The following is a 22,175-nucleotide window of genomic DNA, read 5'->3' as shown; positions in this document are numbered from 1 at the left end:
TCAGCAAAAAAGAACACCACATTCCACCACCAGTGAAAGTGATTATGACAGGTTCAGAATTATCTATACATTTATTTAATAAATACTGTAAATATAACACATTCCTTTCATATTCATGTTATGTAAAGTACCTTGCGTTCTGACAGGATCAGACATGGGGCTTGGATCACTCAGCCCCTGGCTGTTGACTGCTCGGACCATGAACAGGTAGATGGTGTTGGGACGGAGGCCTTTGACGGTAAACTGGGTGGTTTTGACATGATCTGCTACTGTTTGCCAGCTGTTGCTCACTGATTGGCTGCAATGGAAGAGAAAAAGGTGGTTTCACATTATTTTTCAGTGTCTTTCCACACGGTACAATATATTTGTACCTGTAATCCTCACACTACCAAGGCTGCTACATGGTAGATACATACTGTACAGTGAGGGTTTGATGTTACTGGTTAAACAAACCTGAATGCTTCAATAACAAAGGAGGAGACAGGTGATGCTCCAGCCATCCCAGGCTGCCAGGACAAGGACACGCTGTTCTTGGTGACATCAGTGACCTGAGGTTTAGATGGCGGGCCTGGAAGCTCATTCTCATCATGTTTTTTTATGACCAGCACTCCACCTGTTTCTGAATGGAGAGAAGGAGATTTTTTCTAGTGAAAACTGCCGATAAGTTTTTTTTTCTGTACATAAAATACATGCAATCATTACTCCATCTTCTACCTTTGACTTCTAAGAAAGCACTCCATGATGTTTCACCGCTGGAGCTGGTAGCCACACATGTGTAGATCCCAGAGTCTGAAAGCTGGTATAAAGTAGAACACACATGTATATAATAATAAAAACAAGCACACACACACACACACACACACACACACACTAAAAGCATGGACGAGTCTGAAAGCTGGTATAAAGTAGAACACACGTGTATATATGACTAAAAACACATATACACTAACAGCATGGACACACAGTGCATAATGACACCACTAATATCACTTTTAGTGCCATTTCATTTCACACATCCTGAGAGCAGTCGCTATGATTGAATATATGTTATCTTCCTATCGCTGAGACAATGAAAAGTGATGGGGCTTCATGACTTCATGAGCTAGCCTTGTGCTGGCCAAATTGTGTGTCATTTGTGAGTGCCTCAAAGTGCTGACGCTAATTTCCTAATTAATTCCATTTTCTACTCACCACCCTTCCATCACTTTTCCACTCCCCATCCTCATTTCCCCACTGTCCTGCCGACCACAACAAAGCCAGGCTAATTCATTTAGGGTGGGCTGCTTGAACCCCCTGGACTGATGACAGCTGGCTTGTCTCTCCATCCCTCTTAGGAACTTTGGTTGTTTGTTGGTTTTTGTCCCTGTGCCTTCCTTCCATTTATTAAATAACATGTCAGTGGTCGGCAGCTTTGTCAAGCATAATAGATATTCCACTGAGGCCTCCGAGTGGGGAAAGTGAGGCATGCGCATTTTAAATTGAATCTACTCTAAATGTATGTGTGTGTGTGTGTGTGTGTGTGTGTGTGTGTGTGTGTGTGTGTGTGTGTGTGTGCGTGTGTGTGAATATATATCTGTAAGTGCATACATGTTTCTATGCTACAGCTGGAGTCTATCCAACCCTGCACAGCTGAGCCCAGTTGGAGCTGCAGTGCCACTAAGTGATACTATCAAACAATTTAAAAAAAATCAATGCTGCCTATTCATCTCTTTAAGGCATTATGGTACCTTGCTTAAGCCATGTCTTACTGAATCCTACATGTCCTAACGCTCGTATCCTGCAGTGTTGTAGGTATGCCCATACAAATGCATATAACTGTATAAACATCTTAAATCAAGACACTTAACCAAGAAAATAGAGTGGTGACAAAGTGTGAAGCAATAAGGGAGCTGACAATACAATATTTTACAGATCAACTCTAGTTACTGACAATGCTTGTAATATAACATTGGCACAGTAGCACAAATACATCTTAAACCAATAAGACCAATGAAATGCTTTACCTTGACATTTTTTATCTGCAGGCTGCCCAGCTCCTGCAGGGACATGCGGGCGTCCTTTCCCAGCAGACTGACCCCATCCTTCAGCCAGCTGATGGAGGGGATGGGGTCTCCTGATGCCTGGCACTTCAACAGCGCCACACTGTCCACCCCAAGTGTCTGATTGGATGGACCTTGGCGAATAATGGGTGGTGGCCTGTCTGTGAGCACTGCCATACAAAGACAAAAATGTGAACGTATTATTCATATCATTCTGAAGTCCAGATGGAAAATCTGTGTTCACATAAGGTGCCTGACTGTAAAATAAACTGAGTGACAGCGTTGATCATAAAATGCACCGAGGGTGGATGTGGGTATCTATCATAAAGTCGACTATTTTCTCTGCAGGTCCTGTAATTACACCACAGAACAATGACCATATCCTGTATTTCCAGGAAGGAGGGAAAAGAACAGCTGAGTAGTGTTACTAGTTTCGTTGATGTGGCAGAGGGATGCTAAGCAGTTTCCAGTTACTGCCTGGGTAGCCTTATTTTTATACACTACTCTAGACTCTGTGGTACAGTTTAGCGGTGAGACTCTTGCCTATTGACTCAGTGTGGCTCCAGTAAATACTTCATTATGTGAAGCATGGGGCACAATGAAAGGTGAATTTCAAATACTAAATGTTACTGAAAACAACTCCTGATACTTTCATGAGATTTAAACGGAGATATGAGCATGAGCAAATTCATTTGTTATAATGTGGCAAAAAAAAAGCCTGTGGGTCCCTTCAATGAAATAGTGGCTATGTCAGAGGTGATCTCAGAGAGCGTTAGCGCTCTAGCACAGAGGCAGTTTATATATTTAGAGTTGAATAATGTGGAGTCCCCCTGGCATCACAGAATCCACATTAATTAGACGGTATGGATTAATGAAGTCGGACCTGCAGGGGCTAATTACCAAGTCTACCTCTGTAACCTTTCAACACATCATCACACCCTCATTTCCACCCCTATTCTCACTCTAGCAGCTACATCTGACAAAAGGTAGTGGTTCCAAGTAATACACTTCTGCTGTGTTGTGGTCACCCCTCGCTATGGGTCACCTAAGACAGAAAGAGAACAATTGTGCAGAAACCTGATATGTTATCTACCAAAAGCCAAACATCACACACCCATTTCAATAACGATATTTCACTTCTTGTTTTAGTGCTCCTGAATGTTTATATTAGGGAGAATGCAATCATGTAAATCTGAAAGTAAGCCAAGAGAGTATTCAAAGCACCTGCTGCTTGTTTATCTTATCTCATGAACACACCCCGAAGGTTTTCTGTCAGTTTTGAAAGATCTATAGATTTACACCAACATTATAAGCTAGAATAAAGAATTTGTTTTCACTACTAAGTAGCCTGAATTATCATCGGCAACCACGTTTGTTTTCAGTGAAGTCTATGACTGCAACACTTTCCCCATTAAGAGAAGACAGTAAGCTATGACTAGTGACAGAAGCTAATGCACAAACATAAGAAATTGCCAGGCACAGGGATGTGCCTGATGTATGTGTTGATGGCATGTAGGAGTGACAGAGGGGGGAGGCAAGGCTCAACTAAGGCCTTGAGTCTCTGGATCAGGAATTTCTCATTACAGATCTCCTTGAACTCCACAGACAGTTGTCGGGGTTTGGGGCAGTAAATCAAATCAAGACTGCGGCAGGTGTGGCCGTGACCTCACCATGGCCCTCCTGTACTCTTTCCTCCTCTGCCTTCTTTTCTTTTAGACCATCCTAACACCCGTCTTGCTAACATGCCTTTTGCTATTAAAAAAACAGATGAAATGGTTAACTGTTGATAAGCCAGTCTTTGGCTGTTAAATGTGATATTTTATTCCAGGCAATTGAAGGACATACCAATTATTGTGTATGTGCAATAGAACCATTCCTACTTCAGATAAAATGTTGGCTTTTAATCTTTCTACTAGCAGGTACTTCAGCAGACATATGGATGGCCGTCGATCTTGCCATCACAGCAGCTGAGCAGATTAGATGCTCCCACACCTTGCAGGACCACATAATTCATTCCACAGAAAACCCATGTCACTCACTCACTCACTCAATCATGCCCCCTCTCTTTCTCTGTGTCTCTTTCTCCTGCTCCCTCCCTCACACATATACTTGCACGTCGCCTACTCACACAAAACGCTGATCATTAAACTTGAAGGAACTCAAGGGCAATGCTTTATTTCCTTTCCGAAAGGAAAAGTAGAAAATGTTAATTAAATTGTGACATGAAAAAAAAAAAATGAAACAAAGAGCGTACTGCAAAAACACAGTTACTGAAGGTCATGGGCATACTGACATTTCTCAAACTGAAGCTGAATGTATGCCTGCATATTTAATAACAACAACCTTTTTTTTTTCTTGTGTACCATACTTTCACATGGGCCAAATTCCCATATGAACTTAGCAAGCAAGAAATGTGTTACACTTAAACCATGACAAACTAAAATCAGATGTTATTTACGCCGGTATTAATAATTTGTTTGTTGAGGGGTAATTGTCTAAATACATGTGGGGCAGAATCAAACATACATATTTAAAGTACATCTGTGATTATATGCACATATGAACCAACTTCTCCACATTTGCAGTTATGCTAAGGTACGTGCTAGTGTGCTGGCATGGAAGATGTTACAGGACACGTTGGTTTTCCCCTCACCATCTGTGACCTCCAGTTGAGCCTTGGCGAGGATACTGCCTGCAACGGTCAGAGCCTGGCAGATATAGTAACCAGCATCTGCCCGCTGCACAGATGAGATGGTGAGGTCTCCGCTGGATGACACCGAGAAGCGACTGCTGGGCTGCTGGGGTTGGTTGGGAAAGAGCAAATTCTGCAGGAAAAGAGGTACAAACAGCCAATTAGTGAGAACATGGAAACAGTACAACCTGGAAATATGACAAAACACTCACACCCACCACCGCCTAACTCACACACAAACTGTGCACACTCACATACACACAGATCAGACTATTACAGCTACAGTAAGAACAATTTCATCTATCACTTAGTTAACCAACCTCACAAACTTCCCAACATGTATACAGCATAAAGACTTGGTTTCATACTTATTCTTGTGCCAAGCCAGAGGCTCCACTGTGTTATGAAGGCAACTTTTGCTCTTGTTGGCGCCATGACTATTTTCCTTTCTGCTTCAATTCCACAGCAGTTTCGCTGCTCTTTTACCCACAGAGACCACCCCATACGAGTTGGGCTAATGCTGAATATAATACAATGTAGCTTTAGAATAGAGGAAGGGATAATTAATCCCACATCATTTAGAGTAAATACACAGGATCAAAGCACTGATGATACTGAAAACATCACCTCTACTTCTTTCTATATTAGCTTTAGAGCCGCTTTATCCCCTATATTTTTTTTATGCCTATTTTCTTATGATTCCCAAAGGTAACCCACAAATACATTAACTGGATTTAATTACACCTAATCTCTTTAATGCAACAAATGATGTTGTTTTTAATTAGGCTCCACGCATCTCTAGCACATGAGAGATGTACACTCCATTATCCTCAAGTGAGAGAAAAAAGGTCTGTCTGCCATTTAATTACTATACTGAATGATAGCTTTAATTTGTTATCTCAACAAATACCTTTATACCTTTTATATGTCAATGTGGGTGAGGTACAGAAAGCATCGATAAACACAGAGACAAGTGCAGAGATAGCGAGGGCGTGCAACTGCTTGTACAAAAGTGTTTGTAGTACATTCATTTCAAAAGGCTCATCTTTAATAACTATGTGAGACACACGCCGAATATAAATCTTCTCTATCTGAAGAAGTTTACAACATGTCTCAGTGTTACTGAGTCATACTGTAATCTTTAGGTCACACATTGGTAAGGGGTAAGTGGGTGAGTATTACACCAAATGTTTGTGAGAACATGAGTATGCATGTGTCTCACTTCTGTTCACTCTTTTAAGAGAACTTTGCTGTAATTGTTGGCCTGCAGGCTGTGTGTGTGTGTGTGTGTGTGTGTGTGTGTGTGTGTGTGTGTGTGTGTGTGTGTGTGTGTGTGTGTGTGTGTGTGTGTGTGTGTGTGTGTGTGTGTGTGTGTGTGTTTGAACATTAGCCAGGGCTGAATCATATCTCTGGCTCATCTACAAGCCCCAACAGGCTTCTAATTGGCACTGTTGTTGAGCGTTGTGAGGACACCCAGGTATTTGAATGGGTATCTGCTTGACTGAGGGATAGGATCGTTCTTATCAGTGCAGGGTCACGGAAAACCGATTAGCACTTTGCCAGGCACACTGTCGTTTTGCGGCTCCTGAGAACAAAGGTGTATCTGTGTCTGTAGTAAAGATACTGATGACAGATAGTGTAGTTTGCAGTGCTGTGTGTATATGTGTGTGTAATGTGTATGTACAGGGCAGGAGAATCATAAGTACTCAGCAAGTGTGCATACAGCCAAGGAAATCCAAAGTGCTGAGTGTTGATAACACTAGACGCACAGTAGATAACAAAAGCTGCTGACTAAGAGAGCAATATATTTCCGCATGTAAGAAATAATGCTAAAAAGCATTAAAAACGATACAAATGTTTTCCACACTTGGTTGTGTGAGGTCGTTTGCTCTTACCTGACTTCCCTCCTTCTGCCAAAAGACAGCAGGCTGAGGGTTTCCTTTGGTTTCACACGGGAAGGTGGCAGTGCGGCCTTGAGCCACAATTTGGTCCCTTGGGCGGATGACAAACTGGGGTGCAGCTGAAGTCAAAGGGCAAAAGCACCAGTGTTAGTAGACCAGTGGTACACAGTTAGGCCAAACATAAGGGCTAGAGATTATCAGGGATTGGGGATTTCAAGCAAAAACAAGCAATATACCACATGGTCAAATCAAAATGGGAGTGCCGTACAGAGCTTCCATGCAGCGTTATATCCATCGCTCTCTAATGGCTCTGAACAGAGGGAGGACACCAATGACTATCATTGCCATGGTAACCAGGTTGGCCATTCATCCAGGTGAGGCTAAAGCTGAATGAATGACAGTCACATTGGCATTCACAAGGAGAAGCAACTTTTCACAAAGGCACTTAGATCTGAGACAACACAAAGGCACACCCATGCCCAGGAAACATCCAAAACTATGAACAGGTAAAGACATATAAGGCTTGATCATGTCTAAATTTCCATATGTAAGATTTAGTCTTCATCAGAATGCGTCTCATAGAAAAGTCCAGATCTGAAGTGGCTCGGTACTTCTGATCAAAGTTGTATCAACAAGGAGTGAGAGATTTAAAGAGACTTTTTCTGTGTTTACCACACTACAAGCTAACACCTATCCATCAAATAGAGAAGAGGCTTGAAAAGCTATCAAACTTTGAAATCGTAGTGTGAAGCTTTCTTAGTCAATATTCACGACTCCATCAGGAGCCAGACCAGTTGTCACACACACAGTCGGGACAGAGTGAGACATTTCTGACTGACAACTTGGCAGTTGCAGTTCAATAATAAAGAGAGAGAGGAGTTTAGAGATTAGATACGAGTTCTCTTCGCTCCCTGACCATTCTCTGATGGTGGGTTAAGGAGGCTTTATTATTTAACACCAGCAATGATGTTTTTATTTGAAAAATCAATTTAAACGGTATGTTTTTATCTCAAATAATCAAAAGCAATGACAATGGATTCTAGCATAGAAGCAAAGAAGACTTTTTTCCCCTTAAGTCCATATCTTTATGCACTACCAGTAACCTTTATTCCTCACACAGATGCCATATGCTAATAATAAGTACAACTGACGAATATTAGCAATTATATCAGCTGCAAAACTGGAACTTTGACCTGAGGTAATTTACTGCATGACCCAAGACCTCTGCTTGTTTATTCTATGGCTGTCACTGGGGGTCTTAGTCCCGTGTTGACAAGTACCATGTTTGCCAAGATAAAACGTCCTTACAGGAGGAAACATGGGCCCTGGAGAGATAATGAAAGTCAACAAATGAAAGACTCTGAGTTAAGTGCCGACAATGGGTAGTAGAGGCCATTTTATTTAGGCAAACAAAATGAAAACGTAAGACAATACTGGTAAATTCTATGACAAAAAAAAAACCTGAATTGTTGCAATGCAACATCTTGCACCATTTCTGTTTCTTTGTTAAGTCCTTTCACTGACAAGCCAGCTGGTTCCAGTAAGGCCTAACTCTTCCCATTTGGCTGGTTTCTCCATGTAATCCCTTTTTGGGGGTGTGTATTTGTCAAATATACACACAGTTGGGAATACTACAGATGGCTACAGATTTACTGCCTTCCCGTTTGGCCTTCTGCAGCTTGGATATCTTGTGGCTCTCACAATGCTGGGCCTGATACAGAGCTCCTAAATCATGCTCTGGCAAGGACTCAGTTCCCTCCCTTCACTTCCTCTGCTCTGTTCCATCCCACACACTGCACTGCTAACTACTCGCTAAAAATATGGTTTAACACCTTACAGACTGGTCCCTATCACTGCATCGCCCGGCCTTGTCCTTTCTCACACTCTTCATCAGTCTACTTCTTTCCCGTTCTCATAGGCTCTTGTTGCACACAAACTCAAATTAATTTATAAAAAAGAGTTTAACCAACGTATTTCTATATTTATTATACTAAGTACTGTCAAACAGAATTAAATTATGTGAATGTTTTTTAGGTTTATAATTGGATTTTGCTTGTATGGATGAGTGTTTGCAGCTGGATGTCAAAAACAAACATTTGATGTTCTGCTAGATTTCATCAAACTCAATAAATCAATTACCCCTGTTTGTGAATCATCTTCATTGTAGCCAACAACTTGGCATCATCCAGCTTTTTGTAACCGAGATACCCTATTCAAGTAAGTATGTTTCCTATTCCACTTGACTGTTTGAACAAGTGATACAAGGTTAAAACATCAACTCTACTCTATCAGCTGAAACAGTAGCTTTTCCTGGAGGCCTGATATTAATATTGGGCTCATTCTATACCTGTGGCACTGCTTTCAATCTCCCTTTCTTTCTTTTTTTTTTTTTTTTTAAATTACATCGGAAAAGGAATAAAACACGTATGGCAAATGTGACGGGGTGGATCTAAGATGGAGTGGGAGGCCCACAGAGAAGAACAGATAAAAAAAAAAAAAAAGAAAGTCAAGAGGAAGCCAGTGTGTGACAGTTTCACAGACTGGCTCTGGGCTAACTCACACTGGCCCTGTTTCTGATATAGAGACCCTTAATGACATGTGAGAGCCTCCTTCCTGTCCCCTCCTAAGGAAACACATGATCAGGCGCCCATATTTAATTCATGACAAGCCACATCTGCCTGGTTTGGAGAGGGCTCAGCAAAAAACAGAAGTCAGGGTGAAAAGAACAAATGGACAGAGAGACAGACATCCATTCAGTACACCCAGGCACACAAACTAAAGCTTTTCTTCCTGCTTTCAAATCCCACGTTCAATCATATTTTATTCAGAAGTCGACTGCAATTACTGTCTCTTCCCACAGGCAGATTGAATGTGTAATTTCCTCCATCTTCTTGAAAGCTGACAGTTTGACAATCACAGAACAACTACTGCTGTTTTGGCAACCAAAGTCCTGCCACTGAGGCAGTGTCTGGGTTTTTCTGCCAGTCAAGCCTGTCTCGACACACACTTCTGCTATTCTTTTCTTCTCCATTCTTTGTCCTGATGCATGTTTCTTGTTCATGCATTCCTCCTGTTTCTACTCTCAAAACCACACACCTTTCTGTCCAGATGCCCATTTTCACTAACTTCCTCTAACAATTTAACATTTTAAATGTATCATATTTGGTTCTGCCTTGACCTTGTCCCAATCTATAGGGAAATACAATGAGATTCCCAGCTCTGTGTTGTGGGGCTCAGAAGGAAAGAAGCTTGTCCAAAACAAACATGTCTCAGCTTTGTGTTCCAAAAAATCCACAGATGGCCTCAAGACTTGCAAGTTAAACACGTCCTGGACCATGTGAGATGACAATGTCTGAGACTATCAGACTGCCAGGCCACTCATTCATTGTAAAGGACAGAGTCTAGAATCTATAGAGCCTTCTGTTTAGAGCTACACGAGAGACGGAAAGTTTGAGTTAATGCAGTTGATAAATCTGTGCTGCTGTACTGTGTCGTTAAAACCCACTCCAGTTCCATCACCCTACTGTCACATTAATAATTAATAATGATGAAGTTTGTTGACATGTATTTGAAGTACATTCTATGTACTTAATTAAGTCCAACACATATATGGATACTCAGGAAACTTAGAAGACATATTTCAAAAAAATATGTTCGCTTGGAGCGAATTCCGAGTTCCGTGAAGTTGCTGCAAACAAAATGATTGCAGTTGGCTACATTGATTAGGCTGGCCTGCAGTCCGGGTGTAATAGGCCATTAGTGTTTTAGTAATCCAGGTGGAGCTGTAAAATCTCCACAGACTACATAACTATTTGCAAACAACAATTCGGAGAGTAGACAATGTGAGGTTACACCTGTGTTAGTTAAATACAGTAATGTTAAAGCAATGGTAATTGATTGTCAGGCAGTCAAATGCATTAATGTGTATGGAGAAGGCATGCAGGATGGAATCTAATCAGAAGGATGGGTACTTACCTACGGGGCGAGCTGGAGACACAACAATGGAGGAGTGGATACACAAAAGAAACAAATTAAGACACAGACACACAAACATGTAAAACAAAGGACGAACAGAACAAACACAATAAATTAAGACAAAAAAAAAATCAGTCAGAATGAATGACATGTTGTGTTTGGGCCAACACATCTCTAGCACAGGGTAAGCATGGCAGAGAGGATCCAGTAGCTTTTGTCCACTGTCCACTGGACAGTTTTATTGATTCACTCAAACCCTGTTTCTCAGACACAGAATGTCAAAGGCAGTCTGGTATGAGCGCCCCCTGGTGGTTGGAAATCTTCAATTGCACTTATATATTGTACGTGCGGGGGAAGCCAATTCTACTTGTCAGGGACAAACATACTACTGGACCTTCGCTGTCTGCATTAATGAAATCTACAATTCCACAGATGGTTTGTGTTTGTAATAGCAAGGCAAAGATGGGTTTATCACTGGTGCTGATGGACAGGGCAGAAAAAAGAGAGCAAGAGGAGGAGAGAGAGCAAAAAGATTTCAAAGTGAAGACAGCATGTGGGTTTCATCCAAAGACCGGAGCTTCTGAAAGCCCACTCTCTATCCAAAAGAGTTGGTACAGGTAGTTGTTCCCCAGTGTTTCCTCTGTGTTACTGTATGTTTCCTCGCCATCAAGTAAAACACTAAGATGCTACTTTCACAAATCCACCTTCCAAAAAAGAGAAGTCAACCCAGACCTTGTTTTATCTCCCTCTGGCCCCCTGTGTTGCTTGCAAAGCGCTCCACAGAGACCTTAAACGCTTGGGTGTAATGGAAAGAAGAGTGGTGAAAAGAGGCGAAATTATGGTTAGAATGTTTTTATTAACCTTGCAAACCACAGGTGGTGGACTGGCGGTGTGCACCAGTAATCTGTGAAATGGCTTTGCTGACTGGGTAGTTACAGCATGGAGGGTAGCGTGGCTAGCAGACCACCACAATGGGGGAAGGGTGGCAGAGTGTGTCGACGCTGCACTCGGAAATGTTAATAATTAAACAGATTCATAGACTGTCTACATCTTTCTGAGCGGTGAGAGTCAGCATTCTCAATTTCCATTTGTGTAAAGGGGACCCTATGGAATAAACTGCCAATCCAAACCTCACTGTATATTGGTGTACAAGTACAATTAACCTCAGTGGTGCATGACAAGTGTTGACACGTGCTAGCTAATGTGAAAAAATAACAAAAGGACAAATGGTGTTTGGTACCTCTGACTGTGAGAGTGGCGGAGGCCTCCAGCTTGCCCACGCGGTTTTCTGCCACACAGGTGAACGTGCCCTCGTCGTTAATGGAAGCTTTCTTCACTCTCAGCACATAGTCGTCCTTGTCATACTTGATCTCATACCTGTCAACAAATGTAACATTGTGAAATTGAAGGTGCCTGTTCAGCATTGAATGCAAACACTGTAAATTTGGATAAAACATTAACTCTGTGACAAATAAGACGTGCTTCAGTATTTCACATATGCCTGTTGAGCTGTAGTGTATTTCCTCTTGGAAAGGGAATACAGAAGCACAACTGTTCATTCTGACAAATGGAGATTGCAAAGGGGAGGATCAATTATTCAACAATGACAGACAGTACATAGAAAGGGGTGCGTTCAGTTGGAACCCTCAAAACTTGTTCAATATTTATGAGATGTTTTCTGTGTGTGTGTGTGTGTGTGTGTGTGTGTGTGTGTATATATACTGTATGTTTAAACCATATTCAGAGGTTTGTGTGTGTGTGTGTGTGTGTGTGTGTGGGTGTGGGTGTGTGTATGTGTGCACGTGCATAACTGTGCCATTGTGCATCCACAATGCGTGCATGAATGTAAGGTTGCAATACATTTATAAAAAGCTACACCATCTTATTGTATAGCAACTAAATTAATCAATACAGCAGCTAGAGTTGGCTGTATTTTCAATTCCACTGCAGTAGTCAAATGTTTGTGTTCATGTGTGTTTGCAGAGGGTTGTATGTGTGCCTAGACCTGTATGAATTGCATGGCAGCTGACAGGGAATGATGCTGGTCTGGTTTGTTGTTCCAGTCTGTAATTGAAGGGGGTGCTGGCCTGGCAGTGTGTAAGTAGCGTGTTGGCGGGGGTAGTGGGGCTGTGTGATGGTGGTCTGTCAGCCTGACAACCTTCTGCTGTCCACAGTCTGTCACTCACAGACACTGAGAACAGGGTTGAGACGAACAGATAAAGGGCCACTCTATGGGAGCTTGACAATGTGTTTGTCTCTTTAAATCCCCTGTGTAGAATTTCATTATGATTATGGAATATTTTAAATTATTAGTTTGTCAAAAAATCCAACAACGAAGGTGAAATTGGTGCAGTCTGTGTGTTGCTTTCAGCCTTCAATCTGTGCACTGCAGTCTGCCACAGTGTCTTTTTTGATATCACCACTTGGAGTCCCCAAAGGCAGAATGTTTCAAATCCACATAGGAGCTTTTAAAGGACAAGCCTGAAATGATATTATACTTTTACTATAGCTTATACCTCTGTGCCATAAAACTTCCAACTTATAGTCCAACAACTATTAAAAACACATAAAAGAACCAAGAGAAGTGATGTCTGCCCAACATGGAGCAAAGTCTTCAGAGAGAGAAGTCACAGAGTTGTTTCAGAACAGACCTCACCGGCCATCTTCATTTATGTGTTTTCAATAGCTTTTAGATGACAATAGAGCTCTTTGGCACAGAAGAATAAAAAATATTAGGCTTTGGCTACACAGATGATACTTGTTAGAGGGACACATTCATTTTTGGTTTTCCTCTCTTCAGGGGAATTGTTGATAGTTAAAAAAGAGAAAGTTGTCTGTTACACTTTAAACTGGGAGGTTGATACACATGGTGGATAACTGTTTACTCTGGATAATACATTGGACTATTAGATATGGCAACAAACTATGATTTACAGGGATACTTTCTGTTGTGACTTTAGTGTAACAGTCCATTTCCCTCAGAGTGGGAAAGACCCCTCTGCTCGGCCATCAGGTGTACTGATGGCTGCTTGCCACTGGCAGCTGCAGAACTAATCTGTCCTGTCTCATTTTTATTTTTTTTCACCTGCTGTTATGACATTTCCTGAGCAAGCATTCAAAGGCAGCTTTATTGAAGCACATTCCTCAACTCTGACTGCCAGTTCCTCCTCTCCACACAGGTACTTAAGGAGCCATAATGATTATTTGACTGAGTCATGACTGAATGCTTTGTTCTAGAGAGAGGGGATGTACAGTTCAGGAAAGGGTGGGAGACATGAATAAAGCATTTATTGTTGAAACTGAGTGAGTGGCAACCAAAGGATGAGACAGCACCTTTTGGGACAAAGCCTGTTGTCAGATGAAAAACAAACAAGCTAATAGAAAGAGCATCATTCCATACCCTGCCTCCGGCTAGAATGGGTACCTCAACATGAACTACTGACATGAAAGAGAAGGTGGAGGTTAGCAAAAGAGTGGCAGGGACAAGTTAGGGCTTAGGGAAAACACCATGACTCCCTAACAAACAATGATGATTGCAAGTTAACAGGCTCATTTTTCCCAGCACTCTTAAACAACCTTTAACCAACTCTGCCAACAAACATCAGCATGCTAACACGCTGATGTTAAGGAAGTATAAGGTTTGCCATGTTCAGCAGCTCACTCCGTAGGGACTTGACCTGGGGTCCGGAGGCAGGTTCAAGTCCGGTCCCAGTCCCGCACAGACCAAAGTATGGAGTACGGACTGATAGCTGGAGAGGTGCTAGTTTACATCCTGGGCACTGCCGAAGTGCCCTTGAGCAAACTCCCAACTGCTTGGAGCACCGACTATGTGGCAGCCCCTTCGCTCTGACACCTCTCCAATAATGCATGTCTATGTACATGCGTGTGTATTTCGGGTGAATATCTGTATCAAATGTCAAGGTAATCCATCCAAGAGTATATATATACATATATATATATATATATATATATATATATATATATATACATATATATATATATATATATATATATATATATATATATATATATATATACACACATATACATATATATATATATATATATATATATATATATATATATATATACAAATATATATACACATATACACATACATATATATATATATACATATATATATACATATATATACATAGATATACATATATATACATATACATATATATACATATACATATATACATATATATATACACATATACATATATATATATATACATATATATATACACACACATATATATATACACACATATATATATATACACACATATATATATACACACACATATATATATATATATATATATGTGTGTATATGTGTGTATATATATATATATATATATATAATTTGTTTTAAATTCAACAAGCAATTTGTTGTATTTTAGAAGAATACTAAAAGCAGCAGAAAAACAGAACTGAGTACATTTTAATATCTGTTTATTTATCGCAAGTAATATCATTAGCTATCGCATATCACTTATTTTCCTTAAATCGTGCAGCCCTAATATATATTATATATATTAATATATTTTAAAAAATATATATCATGGTAATCCATCTAATAGTTAGGGTTAAGAACTGGCATGCAAGCTACAGATATTGTGGAAACTCATAGAAACGCAAACAGTTCACCTGCTCACACATGTTCTTACAGCCTGACATCTGCATGACCGGGCCCTTGCCATGTGGATAACCAACGTATCCACATACTGGACAACATGCTTATTGTTCTTTGTCCCGTCTCCATCAATCTCTCAAAACAGAACCTCGGGCTGGCCCATGACTTATTAGTGGGAAACATGAGCCCAATCAATCTGTAATCAACTTCCTATATGGAATCAGCCTAGATGACAAGATGAGTGGAAATACACAGGGATAAGAGGTAGTTGTGGCAACACACACATGTAAGTACACGCAGAAAGGGAACAGTAGCTCTTTATTGAGACAGGATTGGGGTAGAGCTCTGTTCTCTATTAGAAGAGGAATGTAATTGCACATGTAGAAGGGCTGTGGAAAGGATAGGAGAGCCAAGTTCACTCTAGGCACACTGTGTGAGCGCACACACACACACACACACACACACACACACACACACACACACACACACACACACACACACACACACACACACACACACACACACACACACACACACACACACACACACAGAATACAAAGTATACAATCATCCAACACATATGCAGAGTCATTCACTCATGCAGGGAGATGAGGAGTGATGGGAATGTAAGCAAATGCCAAGACAAAGCAGATTTTTTCTGGTTTGTCAACGTGATGTGTTTGCTTCATGGAGAATGCTGTGCAAAGATGACAACTTTATTGGACACACTTTAACAGCATTACATCTCAAAAATCCTCCAGATCATCATAGAGGATTTGCCTTGACAGGAACACACTCACCCATGTTTCACCTATAGCCAATTCACGCACATTAAGAGAATCTAACTGTTGCTTGTGTGGATGACTGAATGTATACATACAGTTATCTCCGAATGACTCAACCTCAGAGGATCTTATCTGCCTTGCCTCTGTGTGTACATGAATGGGGCCGGCAGTCGGCAGAAGGGTGCCAACTCTGAGCACATGAGTCAGACTCAAGATACAGCAGAGGACTAATTCCAGCCTGCTCTATGGCCTGACTGCTCTGACACAAAGTCCCCTCTCTGCTCCATTTCATTCTGATAGTCTGATCCAGTTTCTCACCATCTAACCGCTACTTGACCGCATCCTGATCAAAAGAGCTGGAGTCTACCTGTCCAGGCCTTGTCACCCATGAGAGGGAATCAATTAACCGCTATCGCTTCTCATCTTCCTTCTTTAAGGCCCTTAGCCAGAGCTCCACTCCCTCTTGGCATCTCTCATGCCCTAGCAGGGTCAGGGCCTTCCAATCTGTCTGACTAACATTCATCGAATGATCCTAAATTAATCAAAGATCAGCTTGGCAAGACTTTAACCCTTATGGTTAGGCTTTTGGGGTTTGTGGGAAGAAAACTGTTCCCTAAATTTGCCATTAAAAGAGTGACTTCTCTCCAGTGCCACAGAAAAAGTGGCAACAGTGCAGTCTTTACTTAGTCAAAGTGGGTTTGGAGCAGACACCATGGTGGTACTGGAAAATGTTGCAGATAGAGACCAAGAAACAGCAAAGTACAGCTCATTGACCGATGCCTGGAAGCCACTCTTACTCTTTCTCTCTTCAGGAGCGTGCGTGTGCAAAGAACAAAGGATGCACAAGCACCAAAAGCACTGAGAGTGTCAGATGTATATGCCGAGGTAGTCATTTGTACTTTCTAAGCAGTAGAGAGGTATTTCCTCTGTCGTTCCTTGAAGATGAAAAGCACTGATACATAATGAATGATCAGCTGCGCAATCTTCCTAATTAATGCAAAACCAACACTTCTATATTCTCTATTATAAACAGTGCATTATTATTTTATTCGCATTACTTGTTGTTGACACCATCAGTGTCAATAAACCTTCAAGATAAAATATACTGCTGATCATCCGACTGCCATCCCACTCACCAACCCCCCCTGTGTGCGCTCCCATAAATACCAGATGTATCCACTTATATATCAGGGGAAGTAATGGAGACAGGAACCATAGCCTGCCGTCTTTCCATTTTGCTGAGCTGCGGAGGTGAGAAATCACTGAAACTAGATGGTCAGCATAACACAGGCGCTCCTGTCACACGAGCTTTAACAGCTCTCTCAAATAGAACGACCCACACACCTCTATCATACACACACTCCCACACACATGTACACACCACGAAGGGATTGAGTCAGAAAGAAAGCCTTTCCTGCTGAATGTTGCAGGGGTTGTGCTGTGGAGGTCAGCAGGGACAGAGGGCCTGAATACAGATAGACTGCAAGACCAAAGGGGCTCTGATAAGGCACAAGAGAGGGCACAGGGGTCCAGAGCAAATGAGCAGGGAGAAGGAAACCAAAGGAGGGAAAGATGTGGGCCACACACTGAGCTGGTAGCCACACTGCCCCAGCCGTCACCGGGATCCAACTAAGGCAGAAACTCTTTCATTTGGAGACATAAAGCTCTCAAGTACTCCTCTCTCCAAGATTCTGCAGAGTTGCTTGACTGATTGATATTAATTCAAATACAGCCACTCTTACAGATAACAAATTGGCCTTTTTGATCCTCCACATCATCAAATGTGGAGGATGTCAATTTAGCCACATTATGGATGGACATTGTAGTATATACGCCACGTGTGCCAATGCATATACACCTTAAATAAGCTACAACTGTTTTAATAGTATTTTGAGACACATGCTACAATCTAGCTGCTTGACAACACATGCCAAAGATTTCCCCCTGGGAAACTACACTACACTACCATCTGAATCTAATCGTATGTATATTGGTAAAAAGAATGAGCCCTATTCCAACCAAATTTATTTATCTAGGGAAGGTTGGGTGATTTTAATATTGAATGTGCTGGTCAGTGATTTTAATCCTGCCCAAAGTGCATGTGTGTGATTTTTCTCCTTCTACCCTGGAAATAATTTAAGCCCACATTTACTACTGTTTTTCAGCACACTTACTGGTGCTCTCATAATTTAAGTCATGTCCTGAGAATCACATGTATTTTAGAGTTTAATTTGCTCAGCACAACGTTTAAAGTTCTGTGGGAAAATGGAAGATGTAGAAAAGGTTTTTTTTATGACCTGATAGCAAAACACAGTCCCATTATGAAGCCCAGATGATGAAGGAATAAAAAAAAAGCCATTATGAGAGTAAAAACCTGCAAGCTCAACAAATGGGCTGATCTAATTTCAGCTACAGGTAATTATTCTGTCTCGGCTAGTCTGCCTTCCTATAACGAATTGTATGTGTAGTGGACTACATATATTTAACATAATCACCTCACAGACTGAAAGTCCTATCCTTCATATTCAGAAAGAACCATTTGATTACATTTTTGACACACATATTAATAACAATATAAAAAAGCAATGACAATTTGAATTTGAACTCTTTGTCTATTAGAACCAGACCCTGTAATTTGGCATCAGGTGAAATACAGCAAGAAGTACAGAAGGAAGGAATACGATTCAAGGTTAAGTCATTGGGCAGTTATATTTAATTATGCTTTAAGCAACTCACGTGAACAACTTAAACTAAATATTTTCTCATTTAGATTAAAGTCAAGAGTCCATGCAAATGTCTAAATTCCTGATCATAATTAATGCACCTGTACTGTAGTAATAATGCACCTGTTCTTTGACATTTTTTAGCTATTTACTCTGGCATGTGAACGGTTGTAGTTTGAATGGTTTCACATAGATACGTATGTCTAGGGATTTCTCATCATAATGTATTCTGGAAAATATTTAATATGCCTATTTTATTGCATTGCAGTACCAACGCCTGTTGACAAGTGTCCTAGAGTAGATGAGCTTGTCTGGTGATTTTAATCTAGTTTTTACAAACACAGTTAAACACCCTCATGGAGGCAAAAGAGCAGCACTATTGTCTTTGTCCTCTAATTGAAACCATTCTTGTGCTGTCTCTATCTCCTGTTCTACCCCACAGAGACCGAAGCCAGTGCCATCCTGGTGTGCTTTACGTCTATGTGCCAGTGTGTGCATGTGTTTGCCTGGGAGGCTGCTGGAGCCACTGAGCATATTAAAGACCTGTTTACTCAGCTGAGTCTCCATTTCAGTATAAAGGTTGCACATACACAAACAGCCACAGAAAGACACAGGCATGCCCAATGCGTGTAAAGGGACCAGTAAAGACAAGTTGAAACAATTTGATGGTAAAGAAGGAGCGGTCTTACTAAGTCTCTCTTTTTACAGCTTACTTTAATAATAAGGACAGTGTCATCTTTTTGGATAAAGAGCAAACAAAGACCCCTCCCCACTGCATATAGAAGTGCTTGATCTTTAGTCGCCTTTTATTCCTACGTTGAAGACCACTACTGATACAGCTACAGATGCCCGCAGTGTAATGACACAATGGCTGTGCTACAGTAGCTGGCTTAATTTCTTACTCTTCTGAGCACTTGCCAGTTATCAAACTGGAAAGTATTTTTGCGTGGGATTTTAAACAATTCCTCTGTCAGTCAGAGAGAAGCCCTGTTTGATGTTTATTAAGTGAGGATACACAGTAGAGGAAGCAGGAACAGTTTGTCATTTAACAATATGAGATTTCTTTTTGGCACCCAACAAATGCAGCATAAAATGTCAGAATTAGAATATCGCAGTCTTCATGCTTGCTTTCTGCTTCAAAGCAAAACTGTTGAATTAAATATAGCGAGGAAAATAAAAAGCCCTCGCATTGTAATTAGAAACATTGCGATATTTATCGCTTATTTTTTTTTCATGTGTTCAGTTCTTTTTTCCATATCCAAATAGGGCCGAACTTCAAAGGGACCAGTTAGCAAGGATGCAGGCACATAACACTCATCCTACTCCGTTATAAATCTTTTAATTTCCAGAGCCAACTCTCTATCAAAGACATGAGTGAAATACTTCTATGTGGTTGCTTTGGCACAGCACTTGTGTCAAACTGCCCAGTGAACCAAATCCTTATCAGACACAAACAACCCACCCACGCTCAGCTCTGCAGATAGCCTTGAGGCAAGTCAGGTCCACTGAGTGTATGTTTTATGAGGGGATCCAAGCTGTGTGTGACTGGCTTGTTGGCTCGGGACAGAACGGTGGTCTCTTTGAAGTCCACTCCTGATAATGACACTGCTATTGACTGTGAGTCCAGTGACTCACCGTGAAGCAACAGGCCAACACACAGGGGACCCAAAAAGAACAGTATCACTTCATTATCAGTGGCTTTTTACAGGAAGTGAGACAGACTGTAGCTGGCAATGGTGCTAGTATTTCTGGGTAAATTACAGACTTCCGTTGCTGTCTCTTTCATCAGTCTCAGTTTTTGCAACTGTGAGCAAACACACGTGTCAAGTCAGCGAGGGTATAGAGACTGAATGGGGTTAAATGTGTAAGGGTGGGAGTGATTATCTTCTAGGTTTCTGAGGTGTCAACTCTGTGCCAAGATTTCACCTGAACAGCTGCACCTGTACACAGACACCTGAGGGCCATGTCAGCTGCTATACTGTCTCTTTGTATCACCCGTCATTCTATCTGTCTGCTTTGCAGTGTGCCTTTTTTTTTTTTGCTCCTCTAGATGTCTACCTTTCAGCCTCCCTGCCCACTTACCTGCCACTCACTTTTAATTGTCTAGCTCAATATCTGTTTGTCTTCATGCAGGCCCCTTCCTTGACATGAGACACTGTCTACCCCTGTTATGGCTGTGGGAGCTATCCTCTGGGGCGCCCAAGGGTGGAGTCATTGAATCCTGAATGTGTAATGTGCATTGTGTACAGCCTAATAGAGCTATTGAATGCCCCCTGGCAGCCAGGCCAAGTGAAAACTGCCATTGTGAGTAATCATTAGTTTAAAAACAGTCACTCAGACTGACATCAATGCTTTCACAGCTCCTTTGCATAAAGTGCAGCCTGTCAAATCAGTGCTACACACACACACACACCTCATATCACTGTCTTCAGAAACCTTTCTCTCTTGAACTTAATCATCTTTTCAGAACATTTTTGTGGATGTACATACCTTCCACGAGGAACATCAGTGTCGTCTTTCCTCCAGCGTACATTTGGCTGAGGGTCTCCTTGTACCTGACAGCGGAACTCCACCGTCTCCTCCTCCAGGACCACCTGGTTGATGGGCCTCCGGAGGAAGGTTGGTCGCTCTGCAGGACAGGCACAGAGAAATAGATAATTATATAATGTAATATAATTGGTTTACTGTATGTGTGTGAATATACAGTGCATGTATTGTTTCAACACAGTGGCCTCTTCCTGCTAAATGATCTGCTCTGTCTAGTCATTCTGTTTTGTCTCTTAAACATTCTGTTGACTCAGTCATTCTGTTCATTAGCCATCTGTGATATCTTCTATAACCAATATATGGACAAAGACTAAGTAATGACCTCAAAAAGCATTATAATCAGGAATTAAAATAAAACTGAGAAAACAATTGGCCTAAAGGTATTTCTACTTTTCAGCGCCAACCTTGCTGCATCTCTATCTATCTCTCTCATAGCGCTTGCAACCCACCTCCACCCCAGCTCCTCCTTTTAAATGTATGTTGTCTGACTTAACCAATGTCGTGTCTCTGTCATTGATGCTGCTCTGTTCTGTACCCTATGGGGATCCGGCACTGCTGCTCTCCCCGCTTAAGGCTTTCCACGTATGCACGTGGAAATGTGGGGAGGCCCCAGAACAGAGCCATACCGTCAAATAAAAATTGCAGATGAATGAATCTATTTTGACAAAGTGGTCGTGACTGAAATGAAGCTTACCAAACACTGTGACTTGTGCTGTCTCGCTGTCCCTCTCTCCGACCATGTTGGTACCCACACAGATGTACATGGCAGCGTCGCTCTTTCTTGTGTTGGAGATCATTAGCTTCCCTCCTCGAATCTAAAGAAAAAAAAAGTTTTTCCTTAAATACATAGATAATACATTTAGATTTT

General features: G+C 41.3%; 1 protein-coding gene across 18 annotated transcripts in view; it reads right to left on the bottom strand.

Annotated features, from left to right (window-relative positions):
- The window catches only part of robo2 (roundabout, axon guidance receptor, homolog 2 (Drosophila)), a 398,552-nt gene that overhangs the window by 43,650 nt on the left and 332,727 nt on the right, over positions 1-22,175 (bottom strand). For 13 of the 18 annotated variants that reach the window (XM_031297358.2, XM_031297357.2, XM_031297367.2 and 10 more), the window contains 10 exons: positions 22,002-22,122; positions 21,251-21,389; positions 11,848-11,984; positions 10,608-10,619; positions 6,627-6,751; positions 4,693-4,864; positions 2,004-2,209; positions 715-796; positions 454-619; positions 132-298 (listed from right to left, as the gene is read on the bottom strand). In XM_031297358.2, the coding sequence (XP_031153218.1) occupies positions 132-298; positions 454-619; positions 715-796; positions 2,004-2,209; positions 4,693-4,864; positions 6,627-6,751; positions 10,608-10,619; positions 11,848-11,984; positions 21,251-21,389; positions 22,002-22,122 (1,327 nt within the window). The remainder of the gene's footprint in view (positions 1-131; positions 299-453; positions 620-714; positions 797-2,003; positions 2,210-4,692; positions 4,865-6,626; positions 6,752-10,607; positions 10,620-11,847; positions 11,985-21,250; positions 21,390-22,001; positions 22,123-22,175) is intronic. The other 5 variants (XM_036001211.1, XM_031297370.2, XM_031297359.2 and 2 more) reach the window with 1 other exon arrangement.

This window comes from Sander lucioperca, chromosome 5, assembly GCF_008315115.2.
Source record: "Sander lucioperca isolate FBNREF2018 chromosome 5, SLUC_FBN_1.2, whole genome shotgun sequence".
NCBI lineage: Eukaryota > Metazoa > Chordata > Actinopteri > Perciformes > Percidae > Sander > Sander lucioperca.
The sequence above is the reverse complement of the archived record's forward strand: the minus strand, read 5'-3'. Positions and strand labels throughout refer to the sequence as shown.